Source organism: Chelonoidis abingdonii, chromosome 9 (genome assembly GCF_003597395.2).
Source record: "Chelonoidis abingdonii isolate Lonesome George chromosome 9, CheloAbing_2.0, whole genome shotgun sequence".
Classification (NCBI taxonomy): Eukaryota; Metazoa; Chordata; order Testudines; family Testudinidae; genus Chelonoidis; species Chelonoidis abingdonii.
This window is the reverse complement of record NC_133777.1, coordinates 8,753,949-8,771,166: the sequence shown is the minus strand read 5'-3', so window position 1 is coordinate 8,771,166 and position 17,218 is coordinate 8,753,949. Positions and strand designations below refer to the sequence as shown.

General features: G+C 44.7%; 1 protein-coding gene across 3 annotated transcripts in view; it reads right to left on the bottom strand.

Moving 5' to 3' along the window:
• FBXL18 (F-box and leucine rich repeat protein 18) overlaps positions 1–17,218 on the bottom strand; it is a 29,570-nt gene that overhangs the window by 12,144 nt on the left and 208 nt on the right. Inside the window, exons 2-5 of one of the 3 annotated variants that reach the window (XM_032767746.2) lie at positions 15,977–16,072; positions 15,088–15,288; positions 12,159–13,705; positions 9,032–9,250 (exon numbers count right to left, since the gene is read on the bottom strand). In XM_032767746.2, the coding sequence (XP_032623637.1) occupies positions 9,032–9,250; positions 12,159–13,705; positions 15,088–15,288; positions 15,977–15,994 (1,985 nt within the window). In that variant the 5' untranslated portion in view covers positions 15,995–16,072. Of the gene's footprint in view, positions 1–9,031; positions 9,251–12,158; positions 13,706–15,041; positions 15,289–15,976; positions 16,073–17,218 lie in introns of all 3 variants that reach the window. The other 2 variants (XM_032767748.2, XM_032767745.2) reach the window with 2 other exon arrangements.

Here is a 17,218-nt window from a genome sequence, read left to right as displayed (position 1 = left end):
TTCCCCCTTGCCATTCTTGCTGCGGACCCCTTTAGAATACCAATGATTAGTAGACTCCAGCTCATAACCCCAGAGCAGGAGTTGCAGTCAAGAGCTTCACAGGAAAGCAAGATTCTTCGGTTCATTAAAATATCCTCAATTTGTTCATACTCAGCAAAACCAGACACATTTACAGTACAGCTCTGTTTTGAAAGCGCTTTTTGGTAGCAGGGTCTCTTCATCCCCACATCTGCTATGACCGAGCTGTCCCCAATGGCATCCGAAGGAACCCCATCATTTCCCTCATTTTAAAGCTTTTAATTACAGCCTCTAAACTCTGACCAATGGGTGTGGACAGGACTATTTGGAAGCCAGTCAAGTAATGACAAGCCTGATTATCCTGCTGCTTGTCCCTAGGTTTCAGTGACACAATGTCATTTCTCAGCAGAGAACGGATAGTGTTGTGGGTAGGAAATATGAACAAGGAGTGAGATCTGTCACTCACTGTGTGAGTGTGGGCAAATTACTTCATCTCTCTGTGCCTCAGTTTCTCCATCTGTAAAATGGGGATGATACATCACTAACTCCATAACAAGAGAGTGCTTTTGAGATTTTGGAGGTATTGAAGAAGTAGAAGTTACGATGCCCACTGAGCTGCAGACCAAGCAGTCAGACACGAGAGGGCAGTTGGAGACTAAGAGACGAGACCCAAAGGAAAGATGGCAGAGCACCCAGCACAAGTCCTAGAGCAGCACTCTGCCAGAACAAGCTGAAACACATTGGGAAGTTTTTTCTTAACATCTTCTGCAGATTAAGATATTATTGCAATAGCTGCTCAAGTAAGTGCATTTTCTACTTTGGAAACACATTGAAGCTATGCTTCACGTTCATGTACACAAAGAGGCACCAGGGCAGAGATTCCACTAGGACTGCACAGCCAGGAGAAAGTAAGAGATCATGCTGTATCGGACACGGGGCTATAGATCTATTTGAGGAGGACTGTGTCCAGATCATGCAATCCTCTAATATGTCCTCAACTGAGTACCTGCCACAGCATGCATACAAGTAATTCGGCGGAGGAGTGGTGCAGTCTAACAACTGGAAAGCAGCCAGAAAGGGGACAAATGGGTGGCCCCAAAAAGAAAAATATTAAAATCCCATCAGGGATGCACCTACAAATCAGATCAGCTTGCCCACAGAGAGGTATCCGTAACTGGCCCATGTCGAAGTTAGGTGGTACTAATGATGGTTGCAATACCATGCCCAGAATACAGTCAAATTCCACCAAGCACTCCAATGGGTAATGTAAGCGGACATGGATGCAGTTTATTATTAATTCAGTCTGAGACAGGATGATTCAGGGGTTTCTAAGAGCAGGAAACAAACAGATAATGAAAGCTGGAACAAGAGTCGAATGATTCACTATACCAGTCTAACGCTACATTAAGCCTTCTTGCAATCAGAGGCAAAGACCAAGTCCACAATATGTTTAAGATAGTGAAGTGGGTTTGGCAGCTAACATGCCAACACTGGGTTCACAAAGAACAGCAGTGTACTAGGAGGTCGTTTTTCAAGGTCAGAAAGAAGTGGAGAGAAGAGAAGGCAAAGACTCTGCTTTAAAACTAGCATAAGCCATAGGCAGTAATACTCGCTTTTTGCAACGTCAAGGTAATCACGTTAAGGTGGGCTGCGTAGAAGAAGATCGTGGAGAATTTTGCAGAATTCACAAAGGTTAATAATTTTGCACTAGCTTCTCACCCTCACAGCGTTTTTCCCCCTGAGCTTTAGCTCTGCAAGCAGGGCTGGCTCTAGCCATTTCGCTGCCCCAAGCACGGCGGCACGCCGCAGGGGGGCACTCTGCTGCTCGCCGGTTCCGCGGCTCCGGTGGACCTCCCGCAGGCATCCCTGCGGAGGGTCCACTGGTCCCGCGGCTCTGGTGGATCTCCCGCAGGCGTGTCTGCAGATGCTCCACCGGAGCCGCAGGAGCAGCGATCCCTCCACAGGGACGCCTGCAGGAGGTCCACCGGAGCCGCCTGCCGCCCTCCCGGCAGCCGAAAGAGCGCCCCCTGCGGCATGCCACCCCAAGCACACGCTTGGCACAATGGTGCCTGGAGCCGGCCGTCTGCAAGTCAGTGACATCCACAGGAGCCATGGAGTTTGAACCAAAATCTGAACTGAGCATCATGCAGAATAAGAATCCAGTGGGTTAAAGTGCATTCGCTAGGAAGAGGTTGACCAATTGGAGGGACTTTCAGAGAAGAACAGCTGCAATGATTAATGGGGTGGAGGGACTGACTTCTGAGGAAAGGGAGAATTAAATAGTCCTAGCTAGACTAAATGACAACTACGGAGAGTCAGGGGGCAGGGAACTGGATAAACATTTTAAGGGTATAACCATCACCATAGGAGAAAGTATTTAGTAGGATCCAAGAGCTTAGGGTTAGAAAAGGATGAAAGTGAGCAGAGGAAGACTTAGGCTACATACTAGGAAAGTTTCCTAACATGGAGGTCTAATTAGACTATGGAATAGCCATGCCAGGGAAGTGGGTAGGAGTCCTACTGCTGAAGTCAATTCAAACTAGACACGGTACTCCATTTACAATGCTGGGAAGAACCCTACACTGGCAAGTGGCTGGAAAAGAGGACTTGGTACTTCTTTTCCTCCTCTCTCCCCAATCTCCAGTTCCAAGGATTCTGCTGGGAACAGTGGTGGCTAGAGGAATAGAATTGTGGAGTCAATCACTTTGCAGCACTGGTGTGATACTAAACACACCATTTTAAAGGCACAAAGCACTGCATAAACAACCTTCAACAGCTCTGTTGAGACAGGTAACCAATACAGATGGGAAAACAGAGGCAGACTTGGACAAGGCCATACAGCAAGACAGTTATATGGCCAGAACTGGAAAACAGGAGAGTCTGGCTCCCAACCCTGCATCAGTTCCCTGGATCACCTTCTAACTAATGCTGCTAGAGTAGCTGGCCACTCCCTTGCTAGCCAGCAGACTTCAATAGTAGCAGCAAGTATAGGGTATTATAATCATGCATTCTCGAGACAAATAACTGTACCAAGCAGTGCTATCACCATGCTTCATCACATACCTCCTCAAAAAGCTGCAATTAGTTTGAAACCACAAGCTGTCCAGCTCTGATCTGACATCTCAGTCTTAACTGTGATCCCATTACTATAAATATCATAACTCCAATGTTATGTTATATTCCAAAAATCCTCACTGCTAAAGGCCTTTTCATCGCTGAGCTATAGTTGCATTTCCATTCTATTTCTATGGTGTCCTGTCAGGGACTTTTCAGAGATTTCTACTATTTACTATTGAAATATGGCTAAAGATTGCTGCAGTGATAGGTGCTATAGGTCTAATATTCTAAGATTGAGTATTACGAGTTGCAAATGATTAAAATTAAACTGGGAGGGGGGAAAAAAAAAGTCCCTGGAGCCAGTAAGACATTTGCCAAACATTTGATACCACATCTCTTTCTGCAGTCCATTCTTTTGCTGGTAAACTCTGCAGGAAAAGGAACTTCTCTTCAGCATTTGTGAAGTACCATGCCCGCTAATGGTGCCACGTAGAAGTACTATGCAAAAGTGATTTGAATTCCATCCTTTTCTGCAAAATTTCTGGGGTGAAGAAATACATGGCCAGCAACATACAGAGTCAACACTGGTGGTAGAGCTATATACCACAGCTCTATCTAGTGGAGATTTATGAGAACTACAATTCAAAAATCTACTCTGGGAAAGCAGCTTGGAGAAAGCAATGCCCTAACGCTACAGAAGTGTCTGGCTGGAACAGGATTTGACACACTGGCTAGGTACAACTATTTTTAAAACCTACAGCAAGAGTTGGTAAAACAAATCCCAGAAGAAAGCATTTAATTTTGCCTCCTGAGGAAACTTTCTTGCTCAACAGAATTGGTCAGACTGGAATCTAAAACCGTCATGCTCCATATTCATGAAACATAATATTTACAGTATGGTTCTAGAATTAACATGTGGAGCAGTGTTAATAGAATGTCTCCTTAAGTAAATTTAACACCATCTGGACTGAAATATTTCAGAAGTCTATTTCTGGTAGTGGTTATGTGCAAAACTAAAGGAAACAGCAGTATTCTCATTTGCTCCATTTTTAGCTAGGTACTCAGATGGTCCCCATCACCAAAGAATCTGGGCCCCTCACAATCTTTTTATGTATTTATTCTCACAACTTTCCATGAGGTAAGGCAAAGCCACTATCCCAGTTTCACAGATGGGGAACAGAGAGACAGAGATACTAAGTGATTTATCCAAGGACACATCAGAAGTCTGTGGCAGCACAGGGAACCCAATGTGGGTTTCCCAAGTCCCAGATTAATGCTCTAATTCCTTCCTTTCCTAAGAGGGACTCGTGTGTTCTTGGACAACATGGAAAGTGAATGACAGAGCACCTTCCCACCCCCATCCCAAATGCCAAGAAATATATTTGCTTATAGTGAAGTAATTAGTCTCCTCTGCAGTTCAGAGGGGAATATGGCCTTGTCATCCTGTTTGCTGAACTATCAGGGGAGGGCTCCATATCAGTTCTACAATCTCTACTGTGTACCAGTGCAGTGGACACAACATTATATCAGACGCATCTGGAGGAAAAGGTGACCACCACAGCCAACACACATATAGCAAACAGGCGAGGGAAGCTAGAACCAAATACCACAAACATACCAACATTTAAAAGCTCACAAATATGCATCTGTATATACATTAGAGACTGAAATAAACTACACGCACAGAGATCATTAATACTCAGCTACCAACTGGGACAACTATATTTCTGAAGCTGGCTCCAAGCCAACATTTACACAAAGCCTTCCAGTTATAAAGTTGTCAAGAGTCAGGATGCAATATATTCCACAGCCATGCAAGGCACCCCCTACCACAGAGCTGTGCTCCAAAATTGAAGTTTTTGTTTAAAATAAAAATGGTTTCTACCCCTTTTGATGGGAAGAAAACCTTGAAAACATGAAGCAAGCATAAACTGAGGCAGCAATCTCTTCTTGATATTGTAGACAGCCTGACACACTAGCTCTAAGAGGTGCGAACTGCCCAAATCTTATGACTGACAATAATTTAATTTCGACATTGTTAGCTATTTCACTGATTATAGCATAAGCATCCAATTACTGTAATACCTCTCACTTCTCAGCTAACGACAAAAAACCCAACTGCCAGGAAACCCAGCTTCACCCCTGCAACTTATATGTTACAACTGTGCTGTTCATATGAACATCTCTAAAGCATCAAAGATGTTGGGACATAAAATAGAATTTAATACCAATGCATGCAGAGAGGGTACTGCACTGATTTAAATGTGAAAACTCATTTGTTAGAAGTCTACACTTAAGACAACAAGACGATCCTGTTCAAGAACTCCCCACCCACAGCACAGTGTGGCAGAATCCAGGAACCCTACCAGAAAATGAATTCCATGAAAAGATGGACCTATGCAGCTTCTTGCCTATAGTAGCCACAAGACTAAAAGGCTACAATTATCAACCTCTTCATCTCTATCCAACAGGAGCTAAACTTCTGGGCCTCCTACTAGTCAATCAGCAAGTTAGGCACAAATATGATCCCCATTTAACAGATGAGGAGAAAGTTTAAGAAAATTAACCGAGGACGTAAAGCAAGGCAATACCAAGCTGGTATTGAAACACCTCCGCTCCCCCTGTGGTCCATCTACCAGACAAGGATTCTCAAACATTGGACATTTGAACAGTGTCTCCTAAACACCAACTTTCCTCTTTATGATTATGGGCAACCGCCCATCGTACTGACAGTCAATCAACATCCCTGTGAAGGCTGCACCAATTACCTACATGGAAAATTACTATTAGAAAAATAATGTACTTTCAGCTTCCTCTAATGTAACTCAACAGCTGGAGAGAGAAATAGCACCATGTTACCAGTCTGCTCTCCCTGGATCACCAGCATGAGTCCCTTCATGGACCAGCGTTCCAATATCATGGCTCTAGCCCATGTTTCTGAACACTCCAAACTCTAAAGGCTCCAGCAAGAGCACCTCTGCATCTTTAATAGTCGCCCTTCAATTCTCCAAATCCCTTTAAAACAGGGGTGGGCTAATTACGGCTCACGGGCCACATCTGGCCCATCAGAACTTTTAATCTGGCCCTTGAGCTCCTGCCAGGGAGCAGGGTCAGGTGGTTGCCTCGCTCTGGCGCTCCACACAGGGGCTTTCCGCACAACTCCCAGAAGCAGTGGCATATCGCCCCTCTGGCTCCGATGCGTAGAGGCAACCAGGGGGCTCCGCAAACTGCCCTTGCGCCCAAGCACCACCCCCCACAGCTCCCATTGGCCGGGAACTGGGGCCAATGGAAGCTGCAGGGGCAGCGCCTGCAGGTGGGACAGCACACAGAGCCACCTGACCGCACCTCCGCGTAGGAGTCAGACAGGGGAGACATGCAACTGTTTCCAGGAGCTCCTTGAGGTAAGCACCGCCTACAGCCTGCACCTGAGCCCCCTCAACCCAGGGACCTGCCCCAGCCCTGATCCCTCTCCCACCCTTTGAACCCCTCGGTCCCAGCCTGGAGCACCCTCCTGCACCCCAAGCCCCTCATCCCAGCCCCACCCCAGCGCCTGCAACCCCAGCCAGAGCCCTCATCCCTATCCCCCTCGCATCCCAACCCCCAATTTCATGAGCATTCATGACCCAACATATGTCTATACCAAGATGTGGCCCTCAGGCCAAAAGGTTTGCCCACCCCTGCTTTAAAATGACAATTTTAATTTCACTTAAAGTACACCTCCTCATTCAAAACTAGCCATCCCCCAGAATCCAAACCAACTCATCTAGTCCATAGCAGTGCCAGAGAAAGTCCTGATGTACTCCCACATGGCTCAGAGGGAGGGAAGAAAACAAAATGTTCAGCTTTGAGAGTCCTCACCCCGTCCCCATACACACTAGCCCTTCACGTTTTCTGGCCTTACACTGAGCCCACATAAATCATTTCCAAAGCAAAATCACTCTTTTCTTACTCTGGAATAAAGATATTTGAATCTCATATTTGCTGGGTGTTTTCTGCAGTATTGGATTGTTGGATTTGGGGGTACAATACCAGCATACTAAAGAGCTACACTGTGCAAACTACAATTCTCCTCCGAAGCCCTCGCAATGAACTAGCTAGCAAAAATAATCTCTTCTCAGTTTTACTGCGTATCTTTTTACCCTCATAGCTGCAGATAAACCACAGTCAGGAGAATCAATTATTGACCCCATTTGAAGGTATATTTGTACAAGGACTAAAATGGTAACGCTGGAAAAGTCACATGGTTAAAGACTCGCTGATGTGGCATGGAAGCTTTCGTGTTCTGCTTACGCATCATTTTCTGTATTTCTTTCCTTGTATTTTATTACTAGAGACAGTTGCATGAGAACGGGATCTTTGTTGCTTAGGAGAGCATCTGCTCCTGCTGCTTATCCTCTTCCTGAAGTCATAATCTTACGTGACATCAAAATCGTTTCCAGAGCCACCAATTACAGTGTCAGAGGATTATGACTTCAGGTGGGGAATTAACAGCAGAAGCAGATGCTCTCTTTAAAAAACCCCCAAAGATCCTGTTTTCATACAAACATCCCTATTAATAAAACACAAGGGAAGGATAATAATATGACAAGCAGAATTGTTTCTAAATATAAGACAGTTTCCAGCATTTTCTATGAGGCATCAGCTGCTCTTTGGAAAATTACTGGAGGTTAAAATATAAAGAGACACAGAATTTACAAAAGTGATATATAGCACAGAAAAGAGGAGGAGAAGGAGATCTGCAATACGGGTGAGGAATAGCACAGCTCTGCATAATAAAACGATATTAAAATTCTGGCCAGCACTGCAATGACATCTCGAACAGGCATGTAGAGGGAGAAAAGCAGACAGGGGATTTTTGGATCTTTCTAAAGATCCCCATGGCACACACATGAATTAGATAAAGAAATGCTTTTACAGAGATGACAGCCCAGTAAAACAAAAATGGTTGACACATCACAGGGACTTTATTTACTCAGATGTTGGTATGTTTTCCAACAGCTACTATCCCAAAGGAACAGGCACGCTCCTAGAGGCAGTAATAAGCAGCCTTGTACATAGTTTGCTAGGTAGATAATACAGTCATAGGCTCTGCTGGATTTAATCCTAGAAAACAAGCCTGAAGCTGGGGAAGGGCTGGGATAGAACCACCACCTAGGATGCAAAAATAATAACACTGCCATTTGATTTGAAGTTTTTATTAAATGTAATAGAGGAAAGACACAGTAGGTGACTAAGAAAACACATCAAATGCCTTAAGAAAAGGAAAAAAATAGTGTGAAGCCTCTGTTGAATGGGAGCTACTTTGTGAGATGGCTGCCACCATGCCAAGTGTAATTAAAAGCTTTATTTTCAAAAGGAGTTCATGGTTCAAACACAAACGCTTCCCACCACGTGAGCTTCAGAACACTGCCAGGGGCTAGACTAGACTGATTTAAGAACTGCCAAACATGCAAGGGCTCCACCAAAAAGAACCCCCCTTAACCAGTCAAAAGACTTTGAACTGCTCTACTGGGGCTATCGGTAAGCGACATTCACAAGGGATTAGTGGTCCGCGAATGAGCTGGAGTTACTTGTGGGGAAGGAGGAAAGGCTCAAAGTCGGGCATCTTCAGTACTTAAAATGCTGCCAGATGCTTTTTTGTTTACATGAAGTTGTCTCTTGATTTATCATGTAACTGTATGATTGAAGCTTCAAATCAATCATGATGGGACAAGGGGATTAAAAAAACCTTACAGAATACCTACAAGTAGCTCATTGACTGGCTCTTATTAAAATGAGAGGCCACCCTTTGCGCCAAGGAGTTAAATTTCACCTGTCAGCTTCTTAGCACGCTAAAAGGCCAGGAGAACACTACACAGTGCTCCCACACCTGGCCCATATAAAAGCTGGAGGGAAAGGCAATGGGGATAAATCCTGAACAGCCCCAGAATCCCACCTCAGCCCCTTTCTCACTCACCTCTGTAAAATGGTCTGCTGAAGATTTTTGCAAATTGTGAGAGATTCTCCCATAAACATGTGGCACATGACGACCTCCAGGCAGTTGGCCATGAATGACATCACTGCATCAAACTGCAGAGTCCCACTCCGGGAGATGATACAAAGGCGCTGGAGAGCAGAACAATGACTCAGTGCCTGGAAGAACTGGGTGTTAGCATTGAAGTACGGCTGCTCTAGCCTGCAAGAAAAACACAAAAAAGTCAGAGGATAAATTTTAAGTCTGCTGCTTTAAAACAAGTGGGGGATGCAGCATTCGTTTGGGGCTGTGAATGGTACAATGAGTGTCTCCAATTGAGCCATGTGTTGCTACCACTTGAAAACAGCTGGTGAATTCAGAGATCAGGAGTGGTCTAGCACTATCTATATACACAGTACACAACAGTCTCATGTCTGAGTGGGAGCACCATATTCCATTCTCAGCCCTCTTGCTTACAGAGTGCTATCCTTCAGCAATGAGCAGTTTACATGACATCAGCACACAGAGACTAAGGCAGGCCCAGACTTGGCTACTTGGCATCTGGTCAGAAGGCTAGTAGCTGGTATGGACCATGGGGCCTTGCTGCTCCAGCGGACCAAATGCTGAGCAAGCTGGTCACATTGAGCTTGTTGCCTAGAGGATGGTAAGACTCCAGGCAGAGTGAACCAAGTATGAAAACCTGATTCACAATGGACACTGATGGAGACCTAGTGCTTTTGAGCCACCAGGCTGAACATTTTCAAGCCCTGATAGGTCAGCGGAGACGAGATGGTGAAAGAAGGGGGTGGGGGAAAATATCAGAGAAAAATCTGTCAGCACAAGATTCTATGCAACCTCTCCTATATTTCACATGGGCTGAAGAGCTGGTCTGGATTTGATTAAGAAAAGGAATCTGACAGTCAGTCTGCAGCACATGAACCACTTCAGAAAGGAATGTGTCAATTTGAAAATTCACAGTGGAAAGTACTAAATACCTCCCCCTCCTTTATGGAAGTTTCTGGAAGCTATCAGCTTCCATGCTGTAACTCGCAGCCTAACCAGATTCCGCATGTCCAAATAACCATTTTACAGAAAGTATCTCCACTGCAAAAGGTCAGTGTCACCAGGAAGATATGGCTGCTCAGTCCAGGTTTGCTAAAAGGATCTCAAAGCCGTTATGAGACTCAGTCATTGGGTCAGCAGAACCAGGAGCTTGGAGACACATAATCCATTAGATGACAACCAGCAGGCAATCCCACCCTGGACTGGATAATCTCTATCTAGCCTTTTGTGGTATGGGGGCATATCTGAACAACTCTTCATCCTGATAATTGTTACATCATGTTTTGCCAGTCCAGAACTTTCTGGCAGTACAGATGCTTGTGGGATGGTGTTTTTATTTGATAGCTACCCAGCAATTCACCATAGAGGTGAGCAATACCTGGTTGTCACTTAAGATCCTGCATGATACTCAATTTTCCAGTTGCGTTAACTGAAAATCAGAAACCCGCCTGATTTTTCACAATAGGTCATCATCCTAATGTGAATCTGACAGACACACTGGCTCCAATTTTCTGGGTTAATAACTTCCAAACGTGGGTAGGGAAGTGGCAGAAAAATGCACACTAGTAATACTCTATTTTATTCACTAGGTGACACTGCTGCTTTGTAACATCACCTGAAATTAATTTCTAGATTTGCAGAAAATTCTTGGGAGTGGTGGAATTAGCCAAATGACACCCAATCCAGTTTTCAACTAACAACTTTATTGTCAGATTTTAAATACTGCGCAGCTCCCCCAGATAAAATCTTCTCCAACTTCATTTGGAAAGTTATGACACTTTAAGAAGAGTGCTCTTATGCTACTACCATAGGGGACATAGGCTTTTCCTTTGTGGGAAGCTGTACACACCCTCTCCACCACAGACTGAGCACTCCTGAGGACAGGCTACCATAGTCCCTGGATGCAAAGTTCTCTGGGCCTGGCCAAACAGAAGTGACCACTGCACATCAAATTGTTTTCTCCAAAGATTAGTCTTGCTATGTAACTAGCTCTTTTTGATGATGTTTAGCCTCTCAAAGGCCAGGTCTACATTAGAAGCCCTTTACCAGCATAGGAACACCAGTATACTAGACTGGCAAAACACTCCTAGTGAGGATACAGCTATAATGACAAATTTGTGCTTTGCACTGGCATAAAACTGACCCCCAAGTGAAACAAGCGATATCAGTAAAAGCACAGCTTTGCCAGTATAGCTGCATCTGCGCTAGGGTTTTTGCTGACATAGCTACGTTGGTCAGCGATCATACCACTGTCCAACATAGCTGTGCCAACAAAAGTCCCTCGTGTAGACAAAGCCAAAGGCTAAGTTGCTCTCCTGGCTTCTACTGCCACTGCCCATGCTGCACGTGCTATGGACAGAAGATGTCTGAGTTCTGAATCCAGCAGCTTTCACCAACACAAAGATGTTTTAAAAATAAAGAATTCTATTGACCTAAGTGCCATCTTCATAGGTCATGAAAAAAACCTGTTGTGAGAATGTTTATAGAATTTACACCAGGTCATTTCCATCACTGTTATTTAGCTATAGTTGAGGTTTCTTTATGTATCTGTATGAGTCATGCTACCTTTGTTTGTGAGAGTTAAAGCATTCAGACTCTATGGAGAAAGGCCAATTCAGAAGCAGCAATGAATAGAGCTTTTGGAGGGTAAATGTTCTGCATTATCATAGAGCAAACACCAGTTAAGAGAGCTAACCAATGGTCCGATAAGAGATTAGGAGAGAGGAGACAGCTCTTTGTAGACCAACATGTTAACTTGCAATGCTCTGCCCTGCCAAGAGAGAGTCTTAGGAATATGTCCTCCTTGGAGGCCACAGGGGCTTGAGGGTATACAGACCAGCTCTGCTTCTCAAAGACAATACAGAACACACATTCCACTCCCACCTCCACAATCCTGCTATCCAGGACGAAAACCCTCTTAATTTTCAGGCCACCACAGCTACCTAACATGGGACCTGAAAGCTAGTATATTGTCCCGGGATTGGTCCAACAAGATTCCCATCTCCTCCACATAGACACCTTTCTAGATATGCATGAATAAAAATAGAGATCAACAACAGGCCCTCACCTGAGATCCCTCAAGCACTTGCAGTGCTTCAGCATGTCCATGAGGGCAGACATATAGCCCACTTTTCCCATCATGCCCAGGTTGGCTAATGAGAGACTCCGCAGATGCTGGCATTGCAATCCAATGCTAACAAGCCCAGAACCAGTCAGGATACTAGGCAGCTGTGCTAAAGTGAGGCTCTGCAAAAAGGTCAACTGGCCAATGGCAGCCACCTCTGAATCCCCAACACTCCGTGCCCGGCTGCAAGGGGGCAGTGAGTTCCGAATTGCTGGCTCATTCCGGGGCATGGCAGAGGAAAAGTTGGACCCAATTAACTCCAAATTTTTCAAAAATGGGAGGTTCTCCAATAGAGTCCAAAACACAGAGGACTGAGATTTCTGATTTGTCTGCTCTAAGAAGTTCTTGGTGTATGTTGGTACCCCAATCCGGATTTTCTTTCCAAGGCCTGGGGGCACCACATTAGTCATAGACTGCACAGGCGGCTTGTCTGTATTTGGAGGAACATCTGTGATGGAGCAAACCGGCAGTGCCAAAGCCAGCAGGTGCTTTAGCCGTGCCAGGAGCTGGCACAAATGCTTCCCTAGGCTTTCCGAGCTGTGATGGTGGGCAGCAGAAAGGTTCAGATGTCTCAGATTGCAGCAGGAAACAACCAGACTCTCCAGAATGCTGCTGTCAATATCATCTTCTGCCTTCCGAAACAAGGAGTCAGAAGATAGACAGCGAATGCAGCCACTGAGATTCAAACTGGTCAAGCTTTTGAGGTCCTTCCCTCCATTAATAACCTGCAGGATCAGGTGGCCACCAGATAAGGTGCAACGGCTAAAGCTGAAGTAGAAAGGGTTGTTGAACTTCAAGTGCTGAAGGAGGCCAGAGCCATTAATCCAGGATTTGGGCAACTGCAAAGCATCCAAACACACATTTCGAGCCATGGAGTCCAAAAGGTTTTTAGTGGTTCCACTCTCTGCAAAACTGCCAGGGGCAGAAATGAGGAAGGCATGAAGATTCTCTGGGGTCCGGTCACTTAGCACTGCCAGATACAACCTCACCACCTCCTGATTGACATAGCCAGGAGCCAACCTAGCATAAAAGACACGAAGGTTCTGGTAGTGGGGGACATTACTTTCACCCACCATCAGCTGCCCAGACAAAATTAAGCCTTCCCGGGATCGGTCTAGGATCTCAAAATAGAGCAGCAGTTTCTCAAGGCTGGTGCAGCATGGAACCACTCCATATGACGGTGTGTAAAGGGTCTGCTTGAGCTCCAGTACACGACTAAGGGTGGCTTTACATTCACTGCTTAACTGGCCGGCATCAAAACCAGGGTTTACGTCAATTGCCAGTGAGCGCAAGTGCTGGAGAGCGGAGAGCATCTTGGAGAGGCGGAGGGAGGTGAGATGGCAGCCAGACAAGTTCAGCTTCACCAGATTCTTGCATCGTATTACATGGTCAATGGTGTGACTGGGGAGCCAGTAGCAGCCAGCCATGTTCAGCTGGTGGATCTCTTTTCCAATCCCCCTCATTAGCTGCTTCACTTTATCCTTGTTGACCTGTATTTAAACACAAACCACTTCAGTAACATTGAAGAGGATGCTTAATTATACTGCCTCACTTCTCTGTGCCTCAGTTTCCTATCTGACATACCCACTAGTGGAGTGTTTTGAGACCTTTGGATGAAATGCACAATATAAGTACTAAGTATCATATTGTTGTAACTGCTTGTAGTTTGTTTTATCCTTCAGACTTATGATCTTGAAGATTACATTTCATTTAGTTTCTAGTTTGAGTCTGCGTTACTGACTGGCCCTAACAGATGCTAAGTGACAATGACTGACAGGAATTGAAGGCATTCACCGCTTCTCAGCTTCAGATCCTATGTCTGCAGAATTATGCATCTGTGGAACAACTCAAGTTGACAGAGGAACTACTGCTTCTTCGCTCTGCTTCACCCACTTTCCAGCCTATTCCACATTAGATGAAATATGCTTTCTCCCTTTCCTACACTTAGAGAGACAATCAACTTAAAAGTCACACTTCTACCTGGAAGTTGTTTTTATTACCTACTATTATTACAACACTTAAGTTTTCTATAACCAAGAGACAGAAAAATTCATTTGTCAGTTTTAGTTTACTGTGTGTATTTGACAGCACTTTGTGTAGTCATTTCCCCCTGGTCACGTGGGTGTTTCACTAACAGGAAGAGAAACAAATTCTGAAGAAATAAGAAACAATGTAATGACATCTTAACAAAATCATCCTGGGAAGCCAGAAATGATCAAATCTACATTTAACTTTTTTAAAGCTACTTGTTTTCAAGTTAGAGACTAACAAATTTATTTCAGCATGAGCTTTCGTGAGCTACAGCTCACTTCTTCAGATACACCTGAAGAAGTGAGCTGTAGCTCACAAAAGCTCATGCTGAAATAAATTTGTTAGTCTCTAAGGTGCCACAAGTACTCTTGTTCTTTTTGCGGATACAGACTAACACGGCTGCTACTCTGAAACTTGTTTTCAAGTTGTTATTAATCCTTTAGTTTATCACCTGCAGGCTATAACATATAATTTAGGGTTTTTTTTAAAATACTAGTTAAGTGATTTGGAAAACAACTGACACTCTGAAATAGTTCTACTGTACATTCTAGTTAAGCTTTTCTTTTTAAAAGAACAGCCATATGGAAAACCAGAAGTGATTGTAACACTGCCTTTAAGTGACACTAGATCTCTGGAGTAATGATACCAACTGTCCTAATTCTTGAGAAATCCCCACCCTCCCCTTTCCCTCCAAGTCAGGGCTATAAGGCTATAACTATGTTTATGATTTGTTTTCTACTTGGAGAAATCAGTGTGTCTTCATACTCTCTGAAGCAGCCCACTCTGGCAGCTTACCACAATCCCCATGCCTCTTCTGGGCATAAAACCAGCGTCTCCCCACCTGATATTCTTTATGAAGTAGCACCATGTGGGTTAAACTCTTGTCAAGACAAAGAGTTGCAAGCTTTCTGCAGGTTCTCCTCACATTCAGAACAAGGTCTGTGCAAGGAACATAGCTCAGGATGTGCAAAAGGATCTCATCTGAGAACTCCATCAGGTTGATGCCATTATTGTCCTCCCCAATTCCTGCACTCAGCGTCTCCTGAAAGGAAAGAGCAGCAAATCAGCTCAGAAGCCTCATGGAGTTAATGAGAGACAGAGGAGAAAAGACAGACCTGGAAAAAGCACGATTTATAAAATAAACCAAATTAGAAATGGATTAAGCCTCACATATTGAGCCATTGGCTACTACTGTCCACAGAGCCAAACTTTCCTCAACATCCAATTTTGCACTCCTGCCTTGCCACTACTGTAGTGCCTTCTCCTTGTTTTGCCAATTCAACAGCCTCCTTCTAAGTGCTGATTTAGAAACAGAAGAAAACCCCTTTATGCTCATTCTGCTCTTGTAGTTTATTGCGATAGTGTTGTTACTAAGCTAGTTAATTTCCAATAATGCCAAAGACCTGCTTTGGAGTTGGGAAAGTGATTTCCCCCTTCTTCAAAAATGCAACCTATCACCTCTAGTCCCCCTACGCTCAAGACGTGCGACCTACGTAAGAACCTCTTACTTTGCCTCATCTTTTACACCACCATCTGCCTTCAGTTTATTTGTACATTTTATGTCAGATGTTTACATCATTTGAAACTACAGAAACTGCAGAGCTATATTCCCTCTATGGTTAGTGCAAAGCCATATTCCACCTCTGTTTTTCCTTTTCATCCTCCCTCCCTTGAGATCACATGTAGTAGCAAGAATTCTCAGCTAACAGACTATTAATCCCAGAGCTCACCAACACTGTAGCAGCCATTGGGAATAATTCTGTAGCAAAATGATATTACATTCTCCCTCTCCACCCAGGCCTGAGTGTCTGGCATTTACAGCATGCCTAGATAGAGATAAGAACAAAACTAGATTATTAAAGACCCTCACGGAAATCCTGTCCCATTGAAATCAATGTGAGTTTTGCTGCTGATTTTGATGAGGGCCAGGATTTCTCCTCCAGTCTTTAAAAGGGCTCAAACTGAGTTTGCTGAACTGACTGAAAGCAGTGCAGTACCCTAAATATATAGGATATATGAGTTTGGTCCTATGGTCAAACTTTGTTTTAAAAGTCTAGACATACATTTTCTAAACTAGGGAGAAAACATTTTAAGCCCTCAGTACAGACAACAAATACCCAGCACAGACCCCACCAACACACTGCACTACAGCTAGAGCACTGAAACAGCTGAACCGCTCCTTTAACCATAATTTCAGAAACAGTTATTACGCAGTTCTCATGGATAAAAGATGCACAATTTATAAATTCCTGCTAACTCATAGGAAGAATTCATCCACTAGTAAGATCCTAGACAATCCCTCTTCCAGTTTAACTAAACAACCCATAACCAGGCCGGGCACGGATGTGGAAGTGAAAGAATCCCCTAGAAAGCCCGAGAACTAGCCTACTTTGATCTAAGGTTACTTTCCATTTGTTTTTACATTCTAATCCCTTCCATGGTGCTTTCACTTGCTCTAATAAAAAACAAGTATGACAACAGACCTTGGGCCTCAAAAGAAAACCAAACCAAAACAACACCAATAGGAGAAAAACAACTCTGGAGCAGAGGTGCGAGAGGCTAGACTCATAGAATTGTAGGACTGCAAGCGACCTCAAGAGACCAGCTCATCAAGTCCAGCCCCGCTCCCTGAGACAGACCCAAATAAACAGAGCATCCCTGACAGATGTTTGTCCAGCCGATTCTTAAAAATCGGCAATGAAGGGGATTCCACAGTGAAACACGGGGGATGTTTACTGCATCGTTGAGAAAGGCGCCGGGCTGCCACCAAGGGCCCCCGACAGAGCCAGGGGCACCAGTGCGGCGCTCCCAGCCGCACCCGAGAGTGGGGCTAGGAGAGCTCAGCCTCCCCGGCCCGCTCAGCGCAGGGCCTTGCGAGGCGGGAATACGGGGAGGCGAGGCGATGGAAGGGGGGAAGCTGGCCAGCAGGGGCCGTAGGGAAGAGGGTTTTTTTTTGTGGGGAGGGATGACGG